We start from the raw sequence: 24,227 nt of genomic DNA on the forward strand, positions 1-24,227 counted from the left end.
AAAGTTCCGGAAACTAGTGGCTCGCAGCGGCCGATCCATCTGGGGGTCCAAAACGCGCCACGTGTTCGAAAAACCACACGGGAATCCGACGTGGCGTCCCCATTTTCTTGAATTTGATACGGCCCCATGTTTTGGCGCGACCCAGCTGGAACTAGGGCACTGTCGAAATCTTATATAAAAAGACCACCGAAACTCAAAAAACTTCAAGAAATTTCTGAAACTTCCGAAAACGAGAAACGAAAACTCGGATTTGGAATCGGTTTCCTGTTTTTCGGATATTTTCGAGCGATGAATGCGGAGGGGAATACGGAAGAGGAAGTGAAGATGGAAGAGGGGAAAGAGAATGTGGTGTTCATGTGGGGGTATCTGCCCGGAGCTCTGCCGCAGAGGTCGCCGCTTCTGTCGCCGACGGTCGTGCGGACGGCCGGAGCTGAGTACGCGTGGAAGGATGTGTGCGGTGGCGGCTGCGGCTTCGCCATGGCCATTTCAGGTACTTTCTTCGAACTCTGCCTTGGTTTCCTACTCTTTATGACTGCAATTTATATCTTGTTTGGTTGCCGATAAAATGTGGGAAAATAAACGGAAGTAAAGCTTGAAACTTTATTTTTTATGCTAATTTCTTGCTATATAAGAAAACACACAGCTTAGTAAAGTTAGTGAATTTAGTTACAGAGTTGTTTTTTTAGTCGATATATATTCTAAACTGCTCTAATTTATTGCGAGGCGGAATTTCAAACTGGTTGCATCGGGGATGCAAGAACCAGCTAGCTCTGGGTTCGAGTGGCATTTCACCCCTAACCACAACTCATTCGCTGATCGGGCACACTGTCTTGGCAAACCGGCTTTAACCCGCATTTGCTTTAATTTGTGGCAGTTGATACACTATTATTTTTCTCCCCAATGCTGTTTTACCATATCTGTTTGTGTATGTTTTCTCTTCAAAGTGCATTTCTTTTTGCTCTTTTACGATTCTTTACTGTTACATTTTGACTCAGAACCTGGAAAGCTTATTACATGGGGATCAACAGATGATCTGGGCCAAAGCTATGTGACATCTGGGAAGCACGGGGTACGGTAGTACTACGCCATACGTAGTCATTTCATTGATTTTTTTTTTATTTTTGTTTCTTGCTGCAAGTATTTGACATTGTTCTCAATTTCACATGTTTAAGGAAAATCCGGAACCTTTTCCTCTTCCAAATGATGCTTCTATTGTAAAGGCGGCCGCGGGTTGGGCCCATTGTGTTGCAGTCACAGGTAATGCTGATTTCCCAACTGCATTTTTCTCAAAAGAGTGGATTTTATTCAACCTAGTGAGTAAAGGTAAAGAAACATCTGAACCCTTTTCTGACAACTAAGTTCTTTTGAAGATGCCAAGGGGGTTCGGAATTAAGTGTAAAAAACTAGGGCGACTGAAACAATTAGTTGGTAACTAATTGAATTGTGGAAAGAACTTCAGTTTCTGTGTTCCAACGTTATTAAGCTATTATGAGTTGGAGCCAGTCAATAATTTTGGGATTTAATGCAGAAAATGGACGAGTTTACACTTGGGGATGGAAAGAGTGTGTTCCATCTGGGAAGGTCTTTGGGGAGCAATCTATGGGGCCAGACGGTGAAAAGGATGCATTTGAAAGGCAGAGTTCTTTTTTGACCGAGCAAGGTAATTTATGTTTGGCCTTTTTTCATGACAATGGCAAAAGCTTGTTTTTCATTCACTGCTGACTTATTTATGTTTATGATATAGTTAGCCCTCGCTCTCATGGCTCACGATCCACTGCCGCGGCAGTTTCTGCTAGTGAAGAAGGTACAAAGCGAAGAAAATTATCTTCAGCAAAACAAGCGGCTGAATGTTCATCATCTGGTGATGAACCTCCGTCTGCATTGCCATGTCTTGTGGCATTGAATCCGGGAGTTAGAATAGCCAGTGTAGCTGCTGGAGGGCGCCATACTCTGGCATTATCAAGTAATTTTACCCTGTTCTGATTTATAGTTATATGCGATGCATAGTGTCTTTGCGTTGTGGTCATGAAATGAGGTGCAGATTGGAGTATCAAGTTAGAAACTAGAATATTTAATTTATTATTATTTAAAGAAGAGAGGTCGCACTTGGTGCGATGGCAAGTGCCTTCGCTCATGAGCGGTAGGTCTCGGGTTCGAGACTTGGGAGCAGCCTCTCCATAAATGGGGGTAAGGCTAGCCGACATTCACCTCTCCCAGACCCTGCGTAAAGCGGGAGCCTTGTGCACTGGGTACGACCTTTTATTATTATTTAAAGAAGACATGATGTATCCTGATTTCCCAAAACTTCAGATGGAGGACAAGTGTGGGGATGGGGCTATGGAGGTGAAGGGCAGCTTGGTCTGGGCTCCCGCATACGTATGGTGTCCTCTCCTCATCCTGTACCTTGCATTGAGTCCTCTTATGGAAAAGATGGATCTGCAGGACTGTCTAGAGGAACCATAGGTTCAGACGGATATGGTCTTAGGGTTCCTGGGAATTATGTGAAGGGGATTGCCTGTGGAGGGCGACATAGTGTAGTAATCACAGGTACAAATTTTAAGTTCTTTCTCCAATTATGTATAAAGCATGGGCATCCAAGCTGGATAGTACTGTTACTGCCAAGGTTTTTAATTATTCTTAGATACTCAATTGCTACTTCTTGTCTTTAATATGTTATATGTAAGAAATAGTCGACTAAATACTGAAGAATCAGTCACCACAGCACAGACAGCACATTTGAATGATAGAAGCCGTTTTCAAAACTTCATAGTTATCGCTGTTTATAAGTGGGAAGTTAGAATTGATTTGTCACAGGAATGTCATTCCTGCGGTTAGTGTAGCATGTGGTACAACTGAGATGTTAAACGATCGTATGCCTAAATTTTAGCATTTTAGCTTTTATGCTTTGTATGCGGTTTATCTTTACATGTCTGTTTTTTATTTCTTTCTCGCACTTCAGATGCTGGAGCTGTACTTGCTTTTGGGTGGGGGCTGTATGGACAGGTGAGTTTTCTGTATTGTACTCTTTGCCTCACGCTTTATCTTCTTGAAACCATAAGTGCTGATCTGCATTAATTCTTTTTCATCCTTATGCACAACAGACTTCTTGGCTTGTTGATGGTAAAACTGCTATTAATCACAAATATAAAAAATCATCAACTATAGTACCTAAACAAGAATGAACTGGTGTTCCAATCAAGCTGGAATGTCTAAAGTTTTAATCTTTGTATCCATCCATACACAAACAACTAGCGGGAGTTCCCCAAATTTAACCATTCTACTGTACAACATGTAGGTAATGTAGGAACGGCTGAGAAAAAATATTGTAGATGCTCAGGATGAGGTTCACTCAAAAGGGATTAATCTATTCTATTCCTTCTTAACATTACCTATAATGTACTGTTTCTGCACTATTTCTATTATTCAAATGGTGTAAAACTGATTTCCTTGTCCCTTTTGTTTTGTTCAAGTGTGGGCAAGGAAGCACAAATGATGAATTACGCCCGACTTGTGTATCTTCATTACTGGGTATCCGGATAGAGGGTGTTGCTGCAGGACTGTGGCACACTGTCTGCATTTCAGCTGATGGTGATGTTTATGCATTTGGCGGGAATCAGTTTGGACAGCTGGGTACCGGAACTGAAGAAGCTGAGGTAAGCCTTGAAGTTGACTGAAATCTATCCATTATTTCGCTAGAGGCCATGGCATTCTCATCAGCTGAGAAGTTATCAACTTACTAGAATGCTATACGATTTTTTTATTCATAGATTTTGTCGTTCAGGCAATGATAAAACGGGACGATAACCATAAATTTCGCCCTTACTTTGTCATATAATGTTGCTAGTATATTGGTAGGGTTACATAAATTAGTTAATCAAATCAATAAACATGTCGCTACTTTTGTAATATTTTCATATCATCATTGCCAATATAATCGATATCAGAGAAACTGTTGAACTGAATTTTCTTAAATTGTGAACCAGATTATACCAAGACTTTTGGATGCTCCAGTTCTGGAAAACGTGAATGCAAAGATTGTTTCCTGTGGGGCGCGTCATAGTACCATAATCACCGGTATGCTACTGTCCGTTTTTACAAGCTTAGGTACTCTTTTATGATAAGCGACTTTATCTTCTTTACCCTAAAGAAGAAATGGTATCCAATCTTAATGTGGTTATGCAAATATGAATATCTCGATGCATTTGGTTGCTTGTGAGCGTCTCCGTCAGTCCAGGAAACAGGAAACGACAGATGGAGAAAGAAATACGGAAATTTGGTCAGCTCATAAGAGCCTTCACAAGTCCTTATAAAATTCCAAAGTCTGTGTATGGATCGACTAGCTAAACAAAAATTAATGAAAGTGTAGGAACTTGTAGGTATTAAGGACAAAAATATCTATTCGGGTGGAAATATCAGTTGCTTCGGTTTACAGGAATATCAAGTGATATCATAATTTTAGTTTAGAAGATGTTGAAGTTAAACTTATGAGAATTTTCACCTAAAGAGATTCTTAATTTTTTGTGTTTCATGTAGAGGATGGGAAAGTTTTCGCCTGGGGATGGAACAAGTATGGTCAGGTATTCAGCTGTCATCAACAGTTCATGTCGATGTCGATTTATGAAATGTATTTTGCTCTGCAATGTTCCCGTTTCTCGTATTGCCTTGCAAGTCTAATACTGTGGTTTTCTGTTTTCTGTTGCATTTTCCAGCTTGGCCTGGACGATGTGATCGACCGCAACATTCCGGCTCAAGTCACAATCGACGGATGTGTGCCGAAAAATGTGGCGTGCGGCTGGTGGCACACCTTACTGCTTGCTGAACCTACTTGAGTTCCCCCAGTCCAAGGGCAATCGTACAGTTTTGTTAGGTAGCCGTGTTCAATGTCCATTGAAGTCAGTAACTTATTGGTTCCATGTACATACTGTGGTTTGGAACTGTATATACATATACGTATACATATGTATTTATGTATGTATATGCATGTACTCATTCTTTCACAGCGGACGTCCTCCACGATTGGCGTAATCTCGGGCACGGTCACGATATCGTAATACGTATCAGTTCCCATATGTACAACTAAGGCTGTGTAAATTCTGGTTTATCCAATTGGAAGTGGCTGTGATGTAATCAGACGCCTCGAAATGTTATGTAATCGTTCTGTATTTTCTTAGGAAACTTGCAACTATGTGGGGAATGCTATGGAAATTTCCTTGATTCATTTTCTAGGAGAGAGACTTACATGCAACCAGGACGTTGGTGACGATGTTTCAAACTTATTATGCACTGTGTTTTAACTCACATGACATTGCTTGATTAGTTCAGAATACCGCAACTTGGAGGATGGCGGCCCTGTGTGATTTTTTTCCAATAAAAAGCTGTTGGAACTTGCGTTTTGTTTGCTATTAATCCAGGATTTTCAAAGTCCTCTGTATTTGACCATGCTGGCATGAGGAAAGAGAGACTTTGTTAGGTCTTCTAGATGAAACCTCAACCTCACCACGTTCTCATCTCTCTCTCGACAACTTCCTCTTTTCTTTTTTATTTCTATAAATTATAAGAATTCTTGTCGTTGACTCACCGAAATTTACGTTGTGAGGATGTAACACAAAGTGGGAAAATGCCAAAGAGATAATATTGTTTGACTTATATAAAACAATGTTTCTAATATTTTTATTCATGTGTTATAGTCCAACTTGACGTAAATTATTAGATTTTTTGAGATTCCTTAACTCAAAGAAAAATCTATTCTCCTGTCATTGTCTTTTTATTTTATTTTTTTATTTTTATTTTTTATCCTCTCTAAGACTTTAGATGTAGACTTTTGACTATAAGAATTTTCGACTGCAGAGATGAATATGACAAGTCGATTAGTTGAATTCAGGTATAAAAGTACAACTGAACAATGTTCCTAAACTATACTGAGGTCAACTCCAACTCTTGGATTAAAACCTCAAATTTAAGTTCCAAAACTTGCTTCAATTTTTGTGCCTAAAATCAGTTTTGGGTTAAAACTAGTTTTTGGAGCAAATTCCAGCCAAGATTTCAGCCCGAGTTAAAAATCTTGGCCCTCTATGCGTGTAGACGCTTCGAGAAATTGGACATCTCGCAGAATTGACGCACTAAACAAAAGGCAAAGGGGACAACGCTGAGCAAGAGTGGGGCCTGCCCTGATGGGGTTATCGGCCACCCATGTGCAATCCCAACGACTCTATTAAATCGGACATCACGGGTTATTAGAACATTGGTTGGTCCAACGGTCCAAATAATCTCGAGCTAAAAGTTAAATTGAACACCATTGAAGCAGAAAACAATTTCAGATTAAAATATGATTTTTTTTTTGGGTTAAATTTTTTAAATTTTAACCTAAAATTTGAAATATAAAATGAAATAGTTTTTCCCACATCTTTATTTTCCTTTTGCATGCCCGTATTTATCTGTTTTAATTCTTTTATAATTTATTCAATTCTAGTGCAATAAATTAAATATAATTGTGCGAAATCACTTGCCAAACTAATTGACCCTTGATTTCTCTCATGGTAGTTTTCTTTTTATAAGACGATATTCTACCATAAGGGATGAGATATTCTGCTATAAGAGCAAGAGAGATTATACTAGTCATTTAATGAGCTCCTCATCTAACGATATGAAATAAAATGACGAGCATCACAGTTAAGGGTGATGAACAAAAATATTTCTTCGCACAATGGTTAGAGAAGTATGAGAAATTTTTAATTGTGACAGAAATACAAGTGGTACGCCACGTGTTTTAATAGAATTGGTGGGAAATTTTATTTTGTAACTTATTAACATTTTAGCACACATATTTCATAATTTATATAATAACATATGATGTATGTATCGATTACGCTGAAAAATCTCACGAGAAGTGGAAAGTCAAAAAGCAAAAACGTGTCAAGCCCAACTTGCATTTTGTCAAAATGTCAGAAAACGACAAAAATTTAACCCACCAAAAATAATTCAAAACAAGGAATCTTTTCCATTTCCTACCAAAAATCCACCCCCTCACCTTACAAAACCCCCATCACTTCCCCAACCGCATTTTCCACCGCAATCACTTCTCAAAAACATGGCCTCTCCGCCCACCCTCCTCCTCTCCGCCGCGCTCCTACTAACCTCCGCCTGGTGCGTACTATCCCTCCCGCGCTGCCCAGACTGCGGCACCACCACCGTCCCTTACCCCCTCAGCACATCCCCCACGTGCGGCGACCAGTCGTACAAGATCCGCTGTTCCGCGGGCTCCCTCCTCTTCGACACCCTCAACAACTCCTACCCAATCGAATCCGTCTCCCCTGCCTCCCAGCGACTGGTCCTCCGCCCCTCCGCCTTCCTCCCCAACACCTGCATCGCAACCGATATAGTCCACGAGGGCCTCCAGCTCAACAACTCCCTCCCCTTCAACGTCACCAGCAGCAACACCATCCTCTACCTCAACTGCACCGACACCCTCCTCCGATCGCCGCTCAACTGCACGGCGTCGAGCCTCTGCCACACATACATCAACGGCACCGGATCGGTGGGCTCTTGCAAGGAATCGCTGTGCTGCACGTTTCGGGCGGGCGGGTCGTCGACGTCGTACAATATCCGGGTCAGAAACTCGGGTTGCAGCGCGTACACCAGTTTCGTGAACTTGGATCCGGGCTTGCCCGTTGACCGGTGGCCCGAACCGGGAGTGGAGCTACAGTGGACATCGCCAAGGGAGCCCGAGTGTGGGACGCAGCCGGATTGTGAGGGGAAGTCCACTTGTAGGTCCGACCCGGCTGTCGCTGGGGTCAGGAGGTGCTTTTGCGACTCTGGCTTTACGTGGGACCCGGTTCAAGGCTTATGCGTTGATGGTGAGTTGCGGTGTCGTTTTGATGTATTGCATGGCTGCTCAGCCTTTGACTTCGAGGGTCACTCAGATTTTTGAACTTTGACTTTTTTTTGTTGGCAGATAGCATTGGTTCAAAGGACCGCACCGGACTAATAGCAGGTAAAGAATACTGATCCTCCATAATCTAATTAGTCATTAAAACTAAAGTTTTTAATTTGAAAGGAATTATCTTTTATAATGTTATTTCAAACACGACACATTACACAACTTGAAATTCACATGACATAAGACTTGATATGTGTGTCATAACTTTTTATTTCTCTCATGCACAGTAATCAAAAGGTCTATTTTTTTAAAGTTTCAAACGCTTAGAGATTAATCGCGGTGGTGATCAACTACTTAACGACTAGACAGGACCTTTAAGAACACTGATAAAAACAAAACGAATTATAGTAAAATCAAAGTTATTTTCCTTCTTTTGTTACAAACGATATTGGAGGAGAGAGAACTGAACTTAGGATCCGAGACGCAGGCGTGAATATTCTCAACTAAGTGAGCTACAAGCCCTTGCGAAATCAAATTCGTTATATGCAAGAGAAGTTGTGACAAATCATACCTGAGGTTTATTTGTGGTCCAGACATTAAAACCTAGAGCACATTTTACAAACTCTATATTTGCATCACTAACAAGAAGGAAATCGAAACTTCCGCAGGTTTAACTTGTGGGATTGGTGCAACACTAATCGCAGCCACCATAGCCTTTCTACTCTACAAGCGCCACAGGCGCATCAAAGAAGCACAAGCGCGCCTGACGAAAGAGCGCGAGGATATCCTAAATGCCAACGGAGGCAGAGCCGCTAAAGTCTTCACCGGGAATGAGATCAAAAGAGCAACAAACAGCTTCTCCAAAGACCGGCTCCTAGGCGCTGGTGGATACGGCGAAGTCTACCAAGGAACTCTTGTAGACGGCACTGTCGTGGCTGTCAAGATTGCTAAGATTGGAAACACCAAAGGCATTGACCAAGTTCTCAACGAGGTCCGAATTCTGTGCCAAGTTAACCACAAGAGCCTTGTCCACCTACTCGGCTGCTGCGTCGAGTTAGAGCAGCCTATTCTGGTCTACGAGTACATCGAGAATGGAACCCTTCTCGAACATCTGCAGGCTCGAAAACCTGGTGGCTGGAAACATCTTTCTTGGATGCAACGTCTCCAGATTGCGCTTGACACGGCCGAGGGTCTTGCTTATCTCCATTTCTCAGCTGTCCCTCCAATATATCACCGTGACGTGAAGTCTAGTAACATCCTGCTTGATGAGAAGCTGAATGCCAAGGTTTCGGATTTTGGGTTATCGCGGTTGGCTCACACGGATTTAAGTCACATATCAACGTGTGCTCAGGGAACCCTCGGATATCTTGATCCCGAATATTATAGGAACTATCAATTGACGGACAAGAGTGATGTTTATAGCTTCGGAGTTGTGCTCTTGGAGCTGCTGACATCTCAGAAAGCTATAGACTTCAACAGGGAAGCGGATGACGTGAACCTGGCAGTTTATGCGCAGAGGATGATGTTGGAGGAGAGGTTGATGGACGTGGTTGATCCGTTGCTGAAAGAGGGAGCGAATGCTTTGGAGCTGGACACGATGAAGGCGCTGGGGCTCCTTGCGTTGGGTTGCTTGGAGGAGCGTAGACAGAACCGGCCTTCGATGAAAGAAGTCACCGAGGAGATTGAGTACATTGCAAGCATTGCCACTGCTAAGGCTGTAGATGCCTAGTTTTTGTTTACCAGAGTTATGCTCTGTACAGCTTGAGGAGAGGATTTTGCAACCCAAATAAAGAGGCAGTTTTGCTTGCTGAAATATGAGTGTGTTTTTTTTTATGATTTGAAGGTTTAGGGTTTAGTGACGTGTCTTAAAGAAAACTTTTGAAAGTTTTGAACATGCTAGAAGTGGGCATACCCAAAAAGAAGAGAGAGTATGGTATTCGTCTACAACACTCGTCATCCATGTGTCAATAGTTTACAACACAATCAGTTACGTGATAAGTGTTGCTTGTCGAAATAAAGAGATGGGTTTGTTTGTTGAAATATGAGTATGTTCATGATTTCAATGTTTAGGATTTAGGGCTTAGGAACGTGTCTTAAAGAAAACTTTTGAAAGTATTAACATGCTAGTAGTGACTAGTGGGCATATCCAAAAAGAGGAGAAAGTATATTATTCGTCTACAACACTTGTTATTCATGTATCATTACATTATAAACAGTCAATCACGTGATGAGTGTTGTAGACAGAATAGAATAATAGAGCATATTCTCTCTGAAGGTCAATCATATGGGTGGCAGCAGGGCAATTCTGTAGTTGGGCTTTTTGGGTGGACTTATGCCCTTAAAGAAAGATTAGCACTAATAATGATGGGCCTTTATGGGCGAAGGATTTTTTTTTTTTGATTGTTTTGTTTTTATTCTGAAAGCTAGCATTGATCAATCTTTGGTTTAGTTTCTAATGAGTGATTAGCTCGAGCAGAGCTGTTGTCAACTCTTTCAAATGATTTCTGTAATGAGTGGAAGTGAGGCCTAAAATAGGCTTTGAACAACCTTTTCCTCAATTTTGTCACTTTTTTCACACTAGATTTACTATGAATTCGAGTCATATGGTTTCAGAAAATCGTATGATTTTACTGATCTAAATAAAATAGGTTTTACATGAAAAAAAAATTGGTTCAACATGTTCTATTCTATACGGTAGGGGAAGAGTCCGACTCAGTATTCTTAAAAAAAATAGAAAAATCAGAACCAAGTCAAGAAGGTACGAGTCAACTCCTTCATGCGCAATGACGGAGCTAGGATTTTTTCACCGGGTGAGCTAGGTTAAAGATTTGAATCTTTATAAAAAGAAACTTGATACTACAATTTTTCACGGTATTAGCTCACTTAAGAAAATTTTCATAAGGTGAGCCAATAATTTTCATTATTAAACAAATACATGAAATTCAAACAAATCCAAACTTGTACGTGTACAAGAAGCGATGAGAAAAATGATGTAAGAAAAAGAGACGTTTTGTAAACTATATTATATACTTTTATATAATTAAACCGAGAGAATTCGGATCAGTGACTAAAAATATGGTGGGATACATTCGAAAATCAATAAAAATTACATGTAAAATTTTATTTTCCACCGAAAGCTACCTGGGATATAGGCCACGGTAGCCCTGAACTTGACTCCGTCAGTGTTCTTGCGCCAAAGATCTTGCCGAACGGACGGCCATCGAAAACACATTTAGACTGCTCATCCACACTTTAACTTGTGCCTGTAACTAATTCACTCATGTTATAATATGAACATACGACAAATTTATATTTTAGCGTATGATTTTAATATTCAATACACTCGTTACGAGTGAGTTGGTCATGCTACGAGGCGGAGTTCGAAGACCACATTATAATTTCTCGATAATTTCTTGACATTCTAAAAATGGTAGCTTAATTGTCCTGCCTATTATTTCTTGACATTCTAAAGATCTGGACCCATAAAAATAAGATCAAATTCTCACGTGATTTATGCTTTCTTGCAGAAGACACGTGTTGGGCTGACTTGTCCTTTACTAATTTAACTAGCATTCCACTCAAAGGTTGCATGAAGAAAAAATGACACACCCCAAAAGGTTTCATTACTAACGTTATTGAAAGGGTAATTTTCATTACAGCAAAAGTTGAAAGCCCACGAAGTGGATACATGAAGCATACAGATAAAGGCGGTGTAGGGGGATACATGAAGAGTGACGTATTAACGATTACAAAGGCGTCATCCCGTCTACACCACACAAAACTTAGATTGAAGGGGAATAAAGTAGACCATCTTTGTTGAGAATGTACGCCAACAAAGATACGGGTCTGTCGACTAAAGTGTAAACCCTCGTCTCCGAGAACTTAATCCACGCCACCTTTGGTTTGTTTGGTTTAATACACTAAAAGGTTAAAGGTTCGAACTTGAGGCCGGCCACAGGCCACAAGGCCAATTACTTAGAAGTGGAGCATAACCAATATATGCATGCATGACTTGCTATTTTGTCAAAGGGATCCAACGCCAAAAGGTGAACGAATCTTTTAGGTCATTTGTGTGAAGACGGCAAATTTAGAACATGCTCATGTTGACCAACATAAGTAAGCCTTAGTTTTTGCACAAGATGATCGAGTTTTTTAATTGTATGATTCGGCGCATAGATAAACACTCATAACTGTTTGAGTTACAAACTTCTTGTTATGACGTATTCAATGTAAAATTTATATAAAACTCGCTTGTATTTTGTTAAAGTTTGAACTTTGCTTTGTGGTTGAATTTCTCATAGTTGTATTTGTACGTACTTGTATTAGAAGAGAGATATTATTTGAACCATATTGACTAATTGGAGGCGGATTCATGGCATCATTTTTTTACACAAATTTTGACACTTTTTTGTGTGGGATCCACTCTGTGATGTATTTGATCATCAGTGCCGTCTATCTTTTAGAATATCATTTATAGATTATCTTTGCAAAAAATTAGACAAATTCAAAATCATTAAGACATTCATTTGTAGTGAAGAAAATGGACGAATACGATTCTGCAAAGAAACCCTAAACCCTTAATCCAACGGTTATATGGTTTCTAATTTGTGTGATTTTCGGTAGACATATGATCTTTGGTGGAAGACCTAAAAGATAGAATGTGCGAATCATTAAAATACATTACGGAGTGGGCCGCATAAAAACATGTGTCAAAAGCTGTGTAAAAAAGTGGTGTCACGAATTCGTCCCCTTACTAATTACCTTGTCAATGATCTCTCAAATATACATGAGTCTCACATGTATAGATGGGTTCCACCTTTGTTATAAAGTTGATAAGATGGACAGTAAATGTGGTACAAATAACATTGTTCGTAATTAAGACAGACATTTGTTTTGGTGCATATCAATGACCTTTTTTTCAATAGCCAAGCAAAAGTTTAAGGCTGAAATTAGCTGGACCTTGTGCTTATATACTATTTGGGGTTTATTTAAACCTTTATGTGGATCTTTCCCTGGAAGCAAGCAAAATCCATGTGATTGGTAAAATGGTGCATTGAGGGTGCATCTTTATCCGGAATATGCTTTTTTTTTTGCTGCCTTTTTGGCAAATCTGTCCGCAACTTGCAAGTTGATTTAAATGAGGAAACTTTAACGAAAAGCTTTAGGTACTGTTCACTTTAACGAAAATTTACATTTTTACACTAAAAAAATCAATCATGGTACTATTCACTTTACCTTTTATTTTGTCTTTATCGTTAAAACTCAAAATTTTTAAGCTATTTTTATTAATTTTCCTTTAAACTAATAGGGATTGGTGGATCTCAAATTAAATATGTCACACATCGTCTGGGACCTCTTCCACAATCAAATCTTCTCCATTTAAAATAGATGTGAGGTTTTTGTGTTTCTAATTATTGACTGATATATATTAAGTTTGGGTAAAAGATTGTTTACTACCCTCATATTTCGTGGTTTTCAATATTTAATACATCAAATTTTTTTCGTCTCAAAGTCATACATAAAGTGTAAATTTTGGGACAGTCTCATACATCCGTTAGTCAAACTGTTAAATGTGCCGTTAATTGTGACGTGGCGCCTATGTGGACAATGACTGGGCGCCACGTGTCAGCCACATTTTTTTTTTCTTTCTTCTTTCTTCTTTTTCTTCTTCTTCCTCCGACTGCAACTTTTTTTTTCTTCTTCTTCCTTCTCCTTCTTCCTTCCTCCTTCTTCTCCTTTTTCCTTCTTCTTCCTTCTCCCTTCTCCTTCTCCTTCTTCTTCCTCCGAATCTGGGGAAGTTTTTTTTTTTCCTTCTTCCTTCTCCTTCCTCCTTCCTTCTTCCTTCTCCTTCCTCCTTCTTCCTTCCTCTTCTTCTTCTTCTTCCTCCGAATCTGCCCAGATTCGGTATTTTTTTTTTCTTCTTCCTTCCCCCTTCCTCCTTCTTCCTTCTTCCTTCTTCCTTCTTCCTTCTTCCTTCTTCCTTCTTCCTTCCCCTTCTTCTCCTTCTTCCTTCTTCTTCCTTCGAATATGGGGAAGATGAAGGTTTTTTATTTTTTTTATTTTTTTGAGGAAGATGAAGAAGAAGGAAGAAGGAAGAAGGAGAAAAAGAAGGAAGAAAGAGGAAGAAGGAGAAAGAAGAAAAAAAAAAGGTTGCAGTCGGAGGAAGAAGAAGAAGAAGAAGAAAGAAGAAAAAAAAAAAACCGAATCTGCCCAGATTCGGAGGAGGAAGAAGAAGAAGAAGAAAAAGAAGAAGAAGGAAGAAGAAAGAAGGAGGAAGGAGGAAGGAGAAAGAAGAAGGAGAAAAAAAATTCCCCAGATTTGGAGGAAGAAGAAGAAGAAGAAGAAGAAGAAGAAGAAGAAGGAGAAGAGGAAGGAAGAAGGAGGAAGAAGGAGGAAGAAGAAGAAAGAAGGAGAAAAAAAAACCGAATCTGGGCAGATTCGAAGGAAGAAGAAGGGAGAAGGAGGAAGGAGAAGGAAGAAGAAAGAAGAAGAAAGAAGGAGGAAGAAGGAGGAAGAAGAAGAAAGAAGGAGAAAAAAAAACCGAATCTGGGCAGATTCGAAGGAAGAAGAAGGGAGAAGGAGGAAGGAGAAGGAAGAAGAAAGAAGAAGAAAGAAGGAGGAAGAAGGAGGAAGAAGAAAAAAAAAAAAAAACTTCCCCAGATTCGGAGGAAGAAGAAGGAGAAGGAGAAGGGAGAAGGGAGAAGGAAGAAGAAGGAAGAAGGAGAAGAAGGGGAAGGAAGAAGGAGGAAGGAAGAAGGAGAAGGAGGAAGAAAAAAAAAAGTTGCAGTCGGAGGAAGAAGAAGAAGAAGAAAGAAGGGAAAAAAAAACGTGACTGACACGTGGCGCCCAGTCATTGTCCACATGGACGCCACGTCACAATTAACGGCAGATTTAACAGTTTGACTAACAGATGTATGAGACTGTCCCAAAATGTACACTTTAGGTATGACTCTGAGACGAAAAAAACTTGATGTACTAAATGTTGAAAACCATGAAATATGAGGGTAGTAAACAGTCTTTTACCCATTAAGTTTTTTACAACAAAATTTAAAAAAGTTAAATTTATAATCATGTGTCAGTCAATGATTGAGGCCACAGAAATGCCACAACTATTTTGGATGCAGAAAATTTGATCTGGCTCATCCCTAGCTTGAGAAAATAAATTATGCTTAGCATGAAATTTATGAATAATAAGGGAATTAGAATTAATTTATTAATAACAAAAAAATAATTTTTCATCTACAAAACAAAACCCTATTTATGTAGAGAGAATATTCTTTTCAATAAACGATTATTCTATATTTAAATTATTTAAATTACAACGAGAGAGATTTTAACTTGCGTGAAAAGGCGAGGAGTGTAGCACTCGGCTCTAATCTTGGAGAGATTTTTCAGTGTGACCGTCACACAAGGCGGTACACCACGTGTCTCTATGTAAATGGTTGGATATGTGTGTTAAAAGTTAATAGCTTAAAAATTAAAATTTTCTACCACTTACATAAAAACACATGGTGTACCATTCGTGTTCCTGTCACAACTAAAAATTTTCCCTGATCTTGGCTAAGCCCAAAATTTGCAGTGTTTGGTTGTGCTTGATTGAGACACTATCATCATCGTCATTCCTCATTACTGATTGGCTAACTCCATGCAACATAATCACAGCCATTATTAACTCTTAAAAAAAATCAAATACTGACTTGGTCACGGCAGTTTATGTGTCAGGGTATCGGAAATACTCACAACATTTATTGTATGATTTTTTAGCGCCGAGAATTGAACTTAAAAAATGCCGTGTTAGTTATAAAAAATGAAATAAATCACCGTAAATTACGATTACTATAACTATTCACACCCAAATCCCCTTTTTATCCTTTCCCAATAGAACTCCCTCCCTTTCTAGAATCCATAATTTTCGCCAAAAACAAAAGAATCATACTTTCATACTTTACAGTACAAATTTATCCACAACATAAACAGACGAAAGTACGAAACTACCCCGAAAGTGCGCGTAAGAAAGCCTTAGCTTAGCGCCAGGAGGACGTGGGCCGGTTCCTTTCCACCTAATCCATCTAATTCGTAATTCGAGCAGTTAAAATTTGATCAAACGATTACAAATAAAGAGTTTTTTAAAAATAATTGTAACCGTTTAATCAAATTTTAACGATCATAATTTCATACTAAATGAATTAGGTGGAGAGGGATCTAGAGAGGTCCTTTCCGAGGACGAGACCCAAAATTTAATAGAAAAACAGAATTAATATTTTAATTTGAGATCCGCCAGAAATCCACGTTCATAATATCTCCCCTCAGCGCGTATAAGTACAAATCCGACGCGGCTGGAAAAACAATACCACTAGCGCCAACTCGCTCTCGACGACCCGATTCCCCACTCGTCCGAGTCCGAACTCGATTTGCGGCGGCGGACTCCGTTCGGGTTCTGATCTGCTGAGATCCGAGGTAATTCAGTGTTCATTGGGCGTCGATTTTGATCGGAAGTTTTTGGCAATGTGTTCGCAATTTTGGATTGAATTGTTCAAAAAGTTGATTAATTTGATTGCTTCGATTCCTAATTTTGCGAATTTCTGGGGTATTTTGAGCTTTGAATTCTTCGTCGAAGTATTTTTTGGATGAATTTAATTTGTAATGTCAGATCTGGTGAAGTTTATGTGATTAATTGCGCTGGTAATGTCAGCACATAGAGTTTCTATGATTTTTGTTGGAATTTTCCCGATTAAAGTTGCACAAGCCATACAAAAGTCGCGTATTATATTTGGTTAACGGGGAATTATTTAGCTAGAAAGTAGCTTCTATGGTAGCTGAAGTCTTGAGCTTTTCGGGTTTTCGGATGTCGGTGAACCGGGAATGTGAATTTTTGTGATGATTAATGTGTTTGAGAGGATAAAGAAATGACCTGAATGTTGAACTTAGAGTGTATTATTACCTGAGTTGAAGTTGCCTGTAAGATTTTCTGACTGTATTAGTATTACCAGGGAAAGCAGAGGGCATATCAAAATGAAGGCACTTATTCTTGTTGGAGGTTTCGGGACGCGTCTGCGGCCATTGACACTCAGTTTCCCCAAGCCACTTGTTGAGTTTGCTAACAAACCCATGATACTGCATCAGGTACTATTTCTCTAGCAATTGGGAAATGTTTTCTTTTTTCGTTTGATCTAGTGGATTTCCTTTTGTGGAATTATCAAAAACGTCAAATATAGTGCGTACATCAAATCCCTACTCTTTGTGTTGTATGTATGCGTGCTTTTGTGATCGTATAAATCATGAAATGTTACAATTTTTTGTTTTTGTTTTTGTTTTTGTTTTTGTTTTTTTACTTTCAGATAGAGGCGCTTAAGGCAATAGGTGTGACCGAAGTGGTTCTGGCTATCAATTACCAACCAGAGGTAGGCGAGGTCACCATTTTGTGAAGAGATTCATGCTACCGAAGGTTTCTTTGAATGCTTATGCTCGTTATCATTTCTGCAGGTGATGATGACTTTCTTGAAGGAGTTTGAGGAAAAGGTTGGCATCAAGATCACATGCTCCCAAGAGACCGAGCCCCTTGGCACTGCTGGGCCTCTGGCTCTTGCTAGGGACAAACTGATTGATGATTCTGGCAAGCCCTTCTTTGTCCTTAACAGTGATGTTATCAGCGAGTACCCGTTTAAGCAAATGATTGAATTCCATAAGGGCCATGGAGGAGAAGCTTCCATAATGGTGACCAAGGTAACACTAATTTGTAATTCTACCCGATACTTTGCACCCAGCTTCCTTGGAGCCTTGGAGGCATTTTTGAGACTTTAAGACAAATGTCACTGAAAATAATTTCTTCTTTTCATATAGGTGGATGAGCCATCAAAATATGGTGTGGTGGTTATGGAAGAGTCTACAGGGAAAGTTCAGAAATTTGTAGAGAAACCAAAGTTGTTTGTTGGTAACAAAATCAATGCTGGAATTTACCTGTTGAACCCCTCCGTTCTTGATAAAATTGAACTCAGACCAACCTCAATTGAGAAAGAAGTATTCCCGAAAATCGCAGCAGAGAATAAGCTCTTTGCAATGGTCCTTCCAGGGTTTTGGATGGACATTGGGCAACCAAGGGATTATATTACCGGTCTGAGGCTATACTTGGATTCGTTGAGGAAGAACTCTTCATCCAAGTTGGCCGTAGGCGCCCACATTGTGGGAAACGTTCTGGTGGACGAGACTGCCAAAATTGGCGAGGGGTGCCTGATTGGACCGGATGTTGCAATCGGTCCAGGCTGCGTTATTGAGTCAGGAGTCAGGCTCTCTCGCTGCACAGTAATGCGTGGAGTCCGCATCAAGAACCACGCTTGCATTTCCAGCAGCATCATCGGATGGCACTCCACCGTTGGACAATGGGCTCGCGTAGAGAACATGACCATCCTTGGAGAAGATGTGCACGTGGGCGATGAGATTTACAGCAACGGAGGTGTGGTATTGCCACACAAAGAAATCAAGTCGAGCATTTTGAAGCCGGAAATTGTAATGTAGGGTCGGTGAGAGGTGGTAAGCTACGTTGTTCGATATGTATTTGTTACTTTTATCCTTCCTGTTTCCTTTTTATACAGCGCAAAGGCTCTGCTGCTCCTTCTTTGTGTGTTTTTTTTTTTTGAAGTTTTGGGGTCGTTGTTGTCCTCTGTTACTTGAATTGCTGTGAATTGTGTATGTTTAGTGTATAAAGGAATGAATTTATGAGTGCCTCTCTGGCTGTGTTACTTGTCAATCAAGCTTGAATTCTTTGTTATTATTAATATATGATTTTTTTTTGGGTTATTAAATTAAGTGGCACTTTGATCCGGGAAGATTCCATGATCAAAGTGTCGGCGGCATATATTATGTGAATTGTTTCATTGGCGGACCCAAAACTTGTTCTGTCAAACTCTTTCATATGTGGGGTTTATGCCAGTTGGTCAAAGCAATATGCGGCACGGTTGTGCCTTCCTACCCCCGTTGATTAGAGTAGTTTCGTACCAAGCCTTGCCTGGTGTTTTTTCTTTCTTTTGTCATAGATGATACTATAAAAGAAAAGAGGAGAACTAAGGACAGTTTCGGGTGCATGGGTTAGTGCTCTTAGTCGCTCGATCCTCTGCGGATTCGAATATTCTTCTTTTTCTGGTCCGATCAAACGAGAAAGAGATGTCATGGACCACTTGTCCGTTTCCTCAAACACAAGGCAAATCCTATGACTCATTGACTTGGTCCAAAACTGCAATTATTCTATTGAGCGAGACAGAGAGGCACATAAGTGGAAGTTTAGGCCTTTTTTAGAACCAAATGAAAAGGGAGTTAGGTATTGAAATTATTGTCACACATTTATCTATGACGTGGATGAGCAGCTCACCCATCTAAATCTCCCAGATTTTGACAGACAATGATGCCCTTGATTAAGTGTCACTAATTAAAAGAAAATGCACTAATCAGGGGCAAAATGGGAAATTAAAAATAGAAAAAGACAAAAGGAGAAGCAAGTGTGGTAAAAAACCATGTGAAATTCCACCACACTTTCCGAATTTTCAACCAAATAAAATAAAGCAAAGCAAAGATAACCAATAATATAACGATATGGTTACACTCATGAGAGCTACTTCCATTGCAAAAATTAACACACACGATCATTTTCAAGTCATGGACCCCACACCTGAAGACGGAGAAGGACTTCCATGCAACGGAAATGTCGTGCAGTATCTCAAGGCTACATGCGCGGCTGACTTGAGATACTGCCCAGTGGCATCCCCTTTGTACTGGATTTCGCTCCATATAGGGGCCATAGTTCTCAGACATATTTACAGGGGAGGATTGAAGAATATGTAGAGTTTTGTCAAACTCATACTGCGCCTAACAACCGAAACATGACAATTGACGAAACAGCGAGGAGAAACCATGAGATGAAGGCGAAGGCAACGGCGATTTGGAACTTGCTGCACGGAAGATGCATTGGCCTGCAGTAATTCAAATCTTTTGAGTACAGAACTGTCACCCCCGCTGATGAGCATGCAGCCGCCAATGACAGCGTAGACGTCACCTGCAATTTTCATTTTTGTTAAACATGAATTAATTGATACAGAAATCGCTTCCGTATTTGTACACCGAACCATAAACAGAATCAGAACTCAAAAGTAAACAATCTGTTTAGTAGTGGTAGTGCAATAGCTACAAGAAACGATTAAAGCACAATGAATCTTTATCAATGGCTCCGTACTTGCTGAATGGAAATTTTGACATTCATGCATCAGACCCCAAGTATTAGGATTTAGGAGTTAAAATTATGCCCTCTTAATTTCCAAATATCAAGACATTTTACTGTGAAGGTGATACTTTTTCCAGGAAATGTTAGTAAATATTATGTATTGTATTAGTTTCAAGTGTAGTGAAGGATCCCCGAAAGCTTTACTCATTTCTAAGTTAATCAGTATCCTGAAGATCACACATCAGAAGTGAAGTTTTCAGCTGACCATGTTTTCTCAAACATTTTTAAGCTACTTAGTTGTCCCCGATGATCCAACATTTGTTCCACGTGATCAGGATAAGTTTCAGTTTATAAGTGCATAAATTCTCTGAAAACTTCTCCAAATCACTGGTCCAACATCTCCAGTCCATAAAAAATATGAAAATAATGCATAACCCTTAAAATTAAGGATGCCACACATACTTGTTTCTGAAAACCAAATGCCAAAAACCAATGACTAAATCAGTGCAGAAACTTACCGGATGCCACACATACTTGTTTCTGAAAACCAAATGCCAAAAACCTATGACTAAATCAGTGCAGAAACTTACCCAATCCCCGACAACAAATAGGCTCACTAAAATAGGATTCTGCAAGCTTCTCTTTGACCTCAAAGCATGTAAATCAAGGCAAGCAAGTCCAAAACTCCAAACAACTTGAAGCCCCATTGATGCAATCAAATAACTGCATCCAACAAATGCAGGTAAGAATTTACAACTATTCAAACATTGGTAAAAGAGAAGCTCGTAAACTTCTAACTGTTTATGGGAAAGGACAAAAAGAAGAATCTTATGCCTTGCAGGGACAGCAACCAATAAATTAGCAGATTATAAGTCCTAACACAAGTATGCACCAACGGGTACATAGTGCATGGTATTCAAATAGGCAAAGATACGTGACTCTATTCACGTTAGAAGTTAGACTCGCAAATAACACTCCCCAAGTTCAATGAACACAATTGATCAAGCAATTGAGTTGGGAAGAATCATATTACTTATCAGAACACACAGAAACTAAGGTATGGCTTTATGCAGAGAAAATCAAGTGAATCGCACATGTTAACAGATGAAAGCTAGAAGAAAATTTCCCCGGTTACAATTTCTCAAGAAAACCTCTCTAGAAACGGGAGAATTGAAATCATTTGTTCATAGGGGAAGAAAATCATTCATTGTCCAGAACGATAGGAATGGCTTCATTGACTTGTTGTTAAGTGAGAAAGAGAGAGAGAGAGAGGTGTTATTGGGATGACTTTGAAGGAATGCTGCAAACATAATTATAACTTAAATTCGCCATTGTCACCCTACAAAGATGCCTAATCATGTTCAGGTTTCTGCAAACAAAATAAGTGGAGCAGTGTACGATTTTAGACTCCTATGTGGAAGGCATAAGTTCAATAGGAGGAGATTGTCCGGAATCTCTTATCTTATCCTTAAAACTGTACAGATTTAAGCTCAGAGGTCAACAAAGGAGGGTAGACGAATTAAACAAATGCCAAGATTAACCATAGAAGAACTCAAGAACCAAGCATACATTGGGAATATTTTTGCTCACCATCCTCAAGTGATGGTGATGCTCACCACCCTATATATCACTGTCAAACGAGTCTAAATTTCGAGATCAGTGTAATGGATAGACATAAGTCTTAAAATTTAAACTCATCCAATGGTGATAAATAGGATGATATTTGAGGGTGGTGAGCAAAAATGCCCCCTTTATTCATCCCCATTAATTTCTATGTAGTTGGTAAAACTGAGCAAGGGAATCCAACCCACGTCAGTGCACCACTTTCCTTTCTAACTAAACCCATTTTTTTTTTCCATCAACGGAGAATTCCAGCTTAGTGAAATTTTGCTACAAATTGAACCAATCCGAAATCGATCAATAAAAACATAAACCATTTCCACGTACCCACCAGAGGAGAACAAATTCCATGAAATTTTTAGTTAAAAATGTAAAACAGAAAGAAGGGGGCAAATAATATTTACCAAAATGCAGTGGCATTGAAGAAACCATGAGCAGAGAGCATCACCCCAATAGCAGCAGCAGCAAAACAGCACTGCCCAATTCTCAGTGCCAGCCCACTCACCTTCCCTGGGCTCCCAAACAGCTTCTTCATCCCTTCCCTACCCTTCCCCTCCCTCTCTAGATTTCTCTCTCTAGCCTAACTCAAAAGGACCCTTTTCTGAGTCCTACAAATGAGCCCTAACTTTCATATTACTCCACCATTAATGCAATAAGAGCTCAAGAACTCAACTTTTGGAGGGGAGGCTTAAAATGTGGGACCTTCAGAGATAAAGTTGGGATTTTTAGCAGAAGAAGAAAAAGATGTTTGACATGGGTTGGGAGAAATGGAATGCTCTCATCTATCTCATGAGTCAAAGTCTGAGAGACTGCTTTCCCTCTCTCTCTCTCTCTCTCTCTCTCTCTCTCTCCTATCAAGTATAAAATATAGTTTTGTTGGTTTTCCTTTTGATTTGGGCCCTCAAATGTGAAGAAAGATGCACAAATGAATTGTATTTTTATAGGAGCCCATTGGGTAGATTGCATTTTTTATTAGCCCACACAAAATTTATCTTCTTGTCCCTTTTCCTTGGTGGAGAAGAAGAAACCAAATTTGGGACAATGAATGTTTTTTTATCCAAGTAATAAATTAATGTAACACAAAAGATTAGGACGATTACATGTGGATGGAATTCTATTGGCTTGAAATGAAGAGGTTGCTGCTAATTTTATTCACATAGAATATTTAGTAGATAGCCACTTAGTACTACGGTCTAGTGGTATTCACTTTTACTTGTAAATGAGAAGTTTTAGGTTCGATTCTCGCCAAAGGTGAATTTGAACCATATTATTGCTAGCTCATTGTGAAACTTAGCCCACTCCTCATCTCCTTGGTGTAGATGATATCGTTTGTTAAAAAAAAAAATTAGTAGCCTATAGTTTGAATCCAAAGTTAGTCACATCAGTGTACTATCTCTTTTGCAGTGAAATTTAATTTCTCTTTTCATAGCTGATTAGATTGAAATAGCACTTGAAATAAATAAAGGTATTTTAGCTAAATGGTTATTAAATTGGCACAACTCCTCACTTTGGTCTTAAGATTTGAAATCAAGAGTAGTGGTCCCTAAGTTTGTTCATCAACAATCATTTTTGTTCTTCCGTGAAAATTCTCCATGAAATAAGGATAAAATGACAAAAATACCCTCAATTTAATTAAAGATTAGCCATAATGATTTAACTAAAATGAGGGTATTTTTGTCATTTTATCCTCATTTCATGGAGATTTTGAACGGAATGACCAAAATGAGGGGACAAACTCAAGGACCACTTTTGTTGATTTAAAATCTCAATGACCAAAATAAAAAGATATGACAATCTCAAGAATCATTACGACTAAAAAGCCCTAAATAAATATATTCAAAAAAATATTGTAAATAAATCGACAACCATTTTATTTTTAGTTTTCAACTTTCGTCAAATTATTTTCTGTAACATTTCATTTTGTTTTGTTCCAACTCTCAGTCCTTATCCTACTTTTCCCATTTTTTGGCCATAAATTTGTAGTATAGATATATACTCTAATTTTGTTTTAGGAGTGAAATATTGAATAGCCATTTTGTTGTTGTTAAATGCGGACCTGGATCCTCTCCGAGGCAAACCCTCGGGATCCTACTGAGCGACAAACACAGGCCGTTGGATTTCGATTCAACGACTACAAACAGGTGGTCCCTTTTAAAGTTATAATAATTGTAGCTGTTGGATCAAAATCCAATGGCCCATGTTTATCGCTCAGCAGGATCCTGAGGGTTTGCCTCGGAGAGGATCTAGTTCCGTTAAATGCGATCAATAAACAATAGACTTTTGGTAGATAAGAAGTCATTTCTCCTAATCATAATTCCATATATGTACAAAAGTAATTAATTTAATCATAAAAAAAAGAAAGTGGCTTTTTATTACCGTGGTGAAAATGTGTTGAGTTATTGCATGACGGCGTGAGTTCAAACTCCATCCGTGACTAATTTAACATCTATTCTAACAAAGGTTCTATCAGTGGCTAATCTAACATTTAATCTAATAAAATCTATCGTTTGACAAAATAAAATA

The 24,227-nt window shown here is 39.2% G+C and overlaps 4 protein-coding genes across 5 annotated transcripts; 3 read left to right on the plus strand and 1 right to left on the minus strand.

The window, feature by feature from the left end:
* Window positions 1-202: 202 nt before the first annotated feature.
* Window positions 203-5,298, plus strand: LOC126623790 (ultraviolet-B receptor UVR8-like). Of its 2 annotated transcripts, none has more exons than XM_050292779.1 (11): window positions 203-490; window positions 996-1,069; window positions 1,173-1,257; window positions 1,529-1,660; window positions 1,745-1,963; window positions 2,311-2,547; window positions 2,960-3,003; window positions 3,471-3,653; window positions 3,984-4,074; window positions 4,534-4,577; window positions 4,710-5,298. In XM_050292779.1, exons 1-11 carry the CDS (start codon window positions 289-291, stop codon window positions 4,827-4,829), a joined length of 1,431 nt encoding a protein of 476 aa, XP_050148736.1. In that variant the 5' UTR covers window positions 203-288; the 3' UTR covers window positions 4,830-5,298. The 2 variants fall into 2 exon arrangements, with proteins under 2 accessions (XP_050148736.1, XP_050148729.1); XM_050292772.1 differs by having other exon boundaries at window positions 345-490; window positions 724-1,069.
* Window positions 5,299-7,001: 1,703 nt separating this feature from the next.
* Window positions 7,002-9,916, plus strand: LOC126623785 (wall-associated receptor kinase-like 20). Its single transcript, XM_050292767.1, has 3 exons — window positions 7,002-7,853; window positions 7,952-7,990; window positions 8,545-9,916. Exons 1-3 carry the CDS (start codon window positions 7,088-7,090, stop codon window positions 9,603-9,605), a joined length of 1,866 nt encoding a protein of 621 aa, XP_050148724.1. The 5' UTR covers window positions 7,002-7,087; the 3' UTR covers window positions 9,606-9,916.
* A 6,181-nt stretch (window positions 9,917-16,097) lies between these two features.
* Window positions 16,098-18,620, plus strand: LOC126621943 (mannose-1-phosphate guanylyltransferase 1-like). Its single transcript, XM_050290579.1, has 5 exons — window positions 16,098-16,333; window positions 16,867-16,999; window positions 17,215-17,277; window positions 17,360-17,599; window positions 17,717-18,620. The coding sequence occupies exons 2-5, from the start codon at window positions 16,889-16,891 to the stop codon at window positions 18,386-18,388; spliced, it is 1,086 nt and encodes a 361-aa protein (XP_050146536.1). The 5' UTR covers window positions 16,098-16,333; window positions 16,867-16,888; the 3' UTR covers window positions 18,389-18,620.
* A 748-nt stretch (window positions 18,621-19,368) lies between these two features.
* Window positions 19,369-22,549, minus strand: LOC126621953 (CASP-like protein 5B2). Its single transcript, XM_050290587.1, has 3 exons — window positions 22,109-22,549; window positions 20,675-20,807; window positions 19,369-19,919 (listed from the first exon to the last, which is right to left on the minus strand). Exons 1-3 carry the CDS (start codon window positions 22,237-22,239, stop codon window positions 19,722-19,724), a joined length of 462 nt encoding a protein of 153 aa, XP_050146544.1. The 5' UTR covers window positions 22,240-22,549; the 3' UTR covers window positions 19,369-19,721.
* Window positions 22,550-24,227: the final 1,678 nt, after the last annotated feature.

Source organism: Malus sylvestris, chromosome 1 (assembly GCF_916048215.2).
Source record: "Malus sylvestris chromosome 1, drMalSylv7.2, whole genome shotgun sequence".
NCBI classification, from domain to species: Eukaryota; Viridiplantae; Streptophyta; class Magnoliopsida; order Rosales; family Rosaceae; genus Malus; species Malus sylvestris.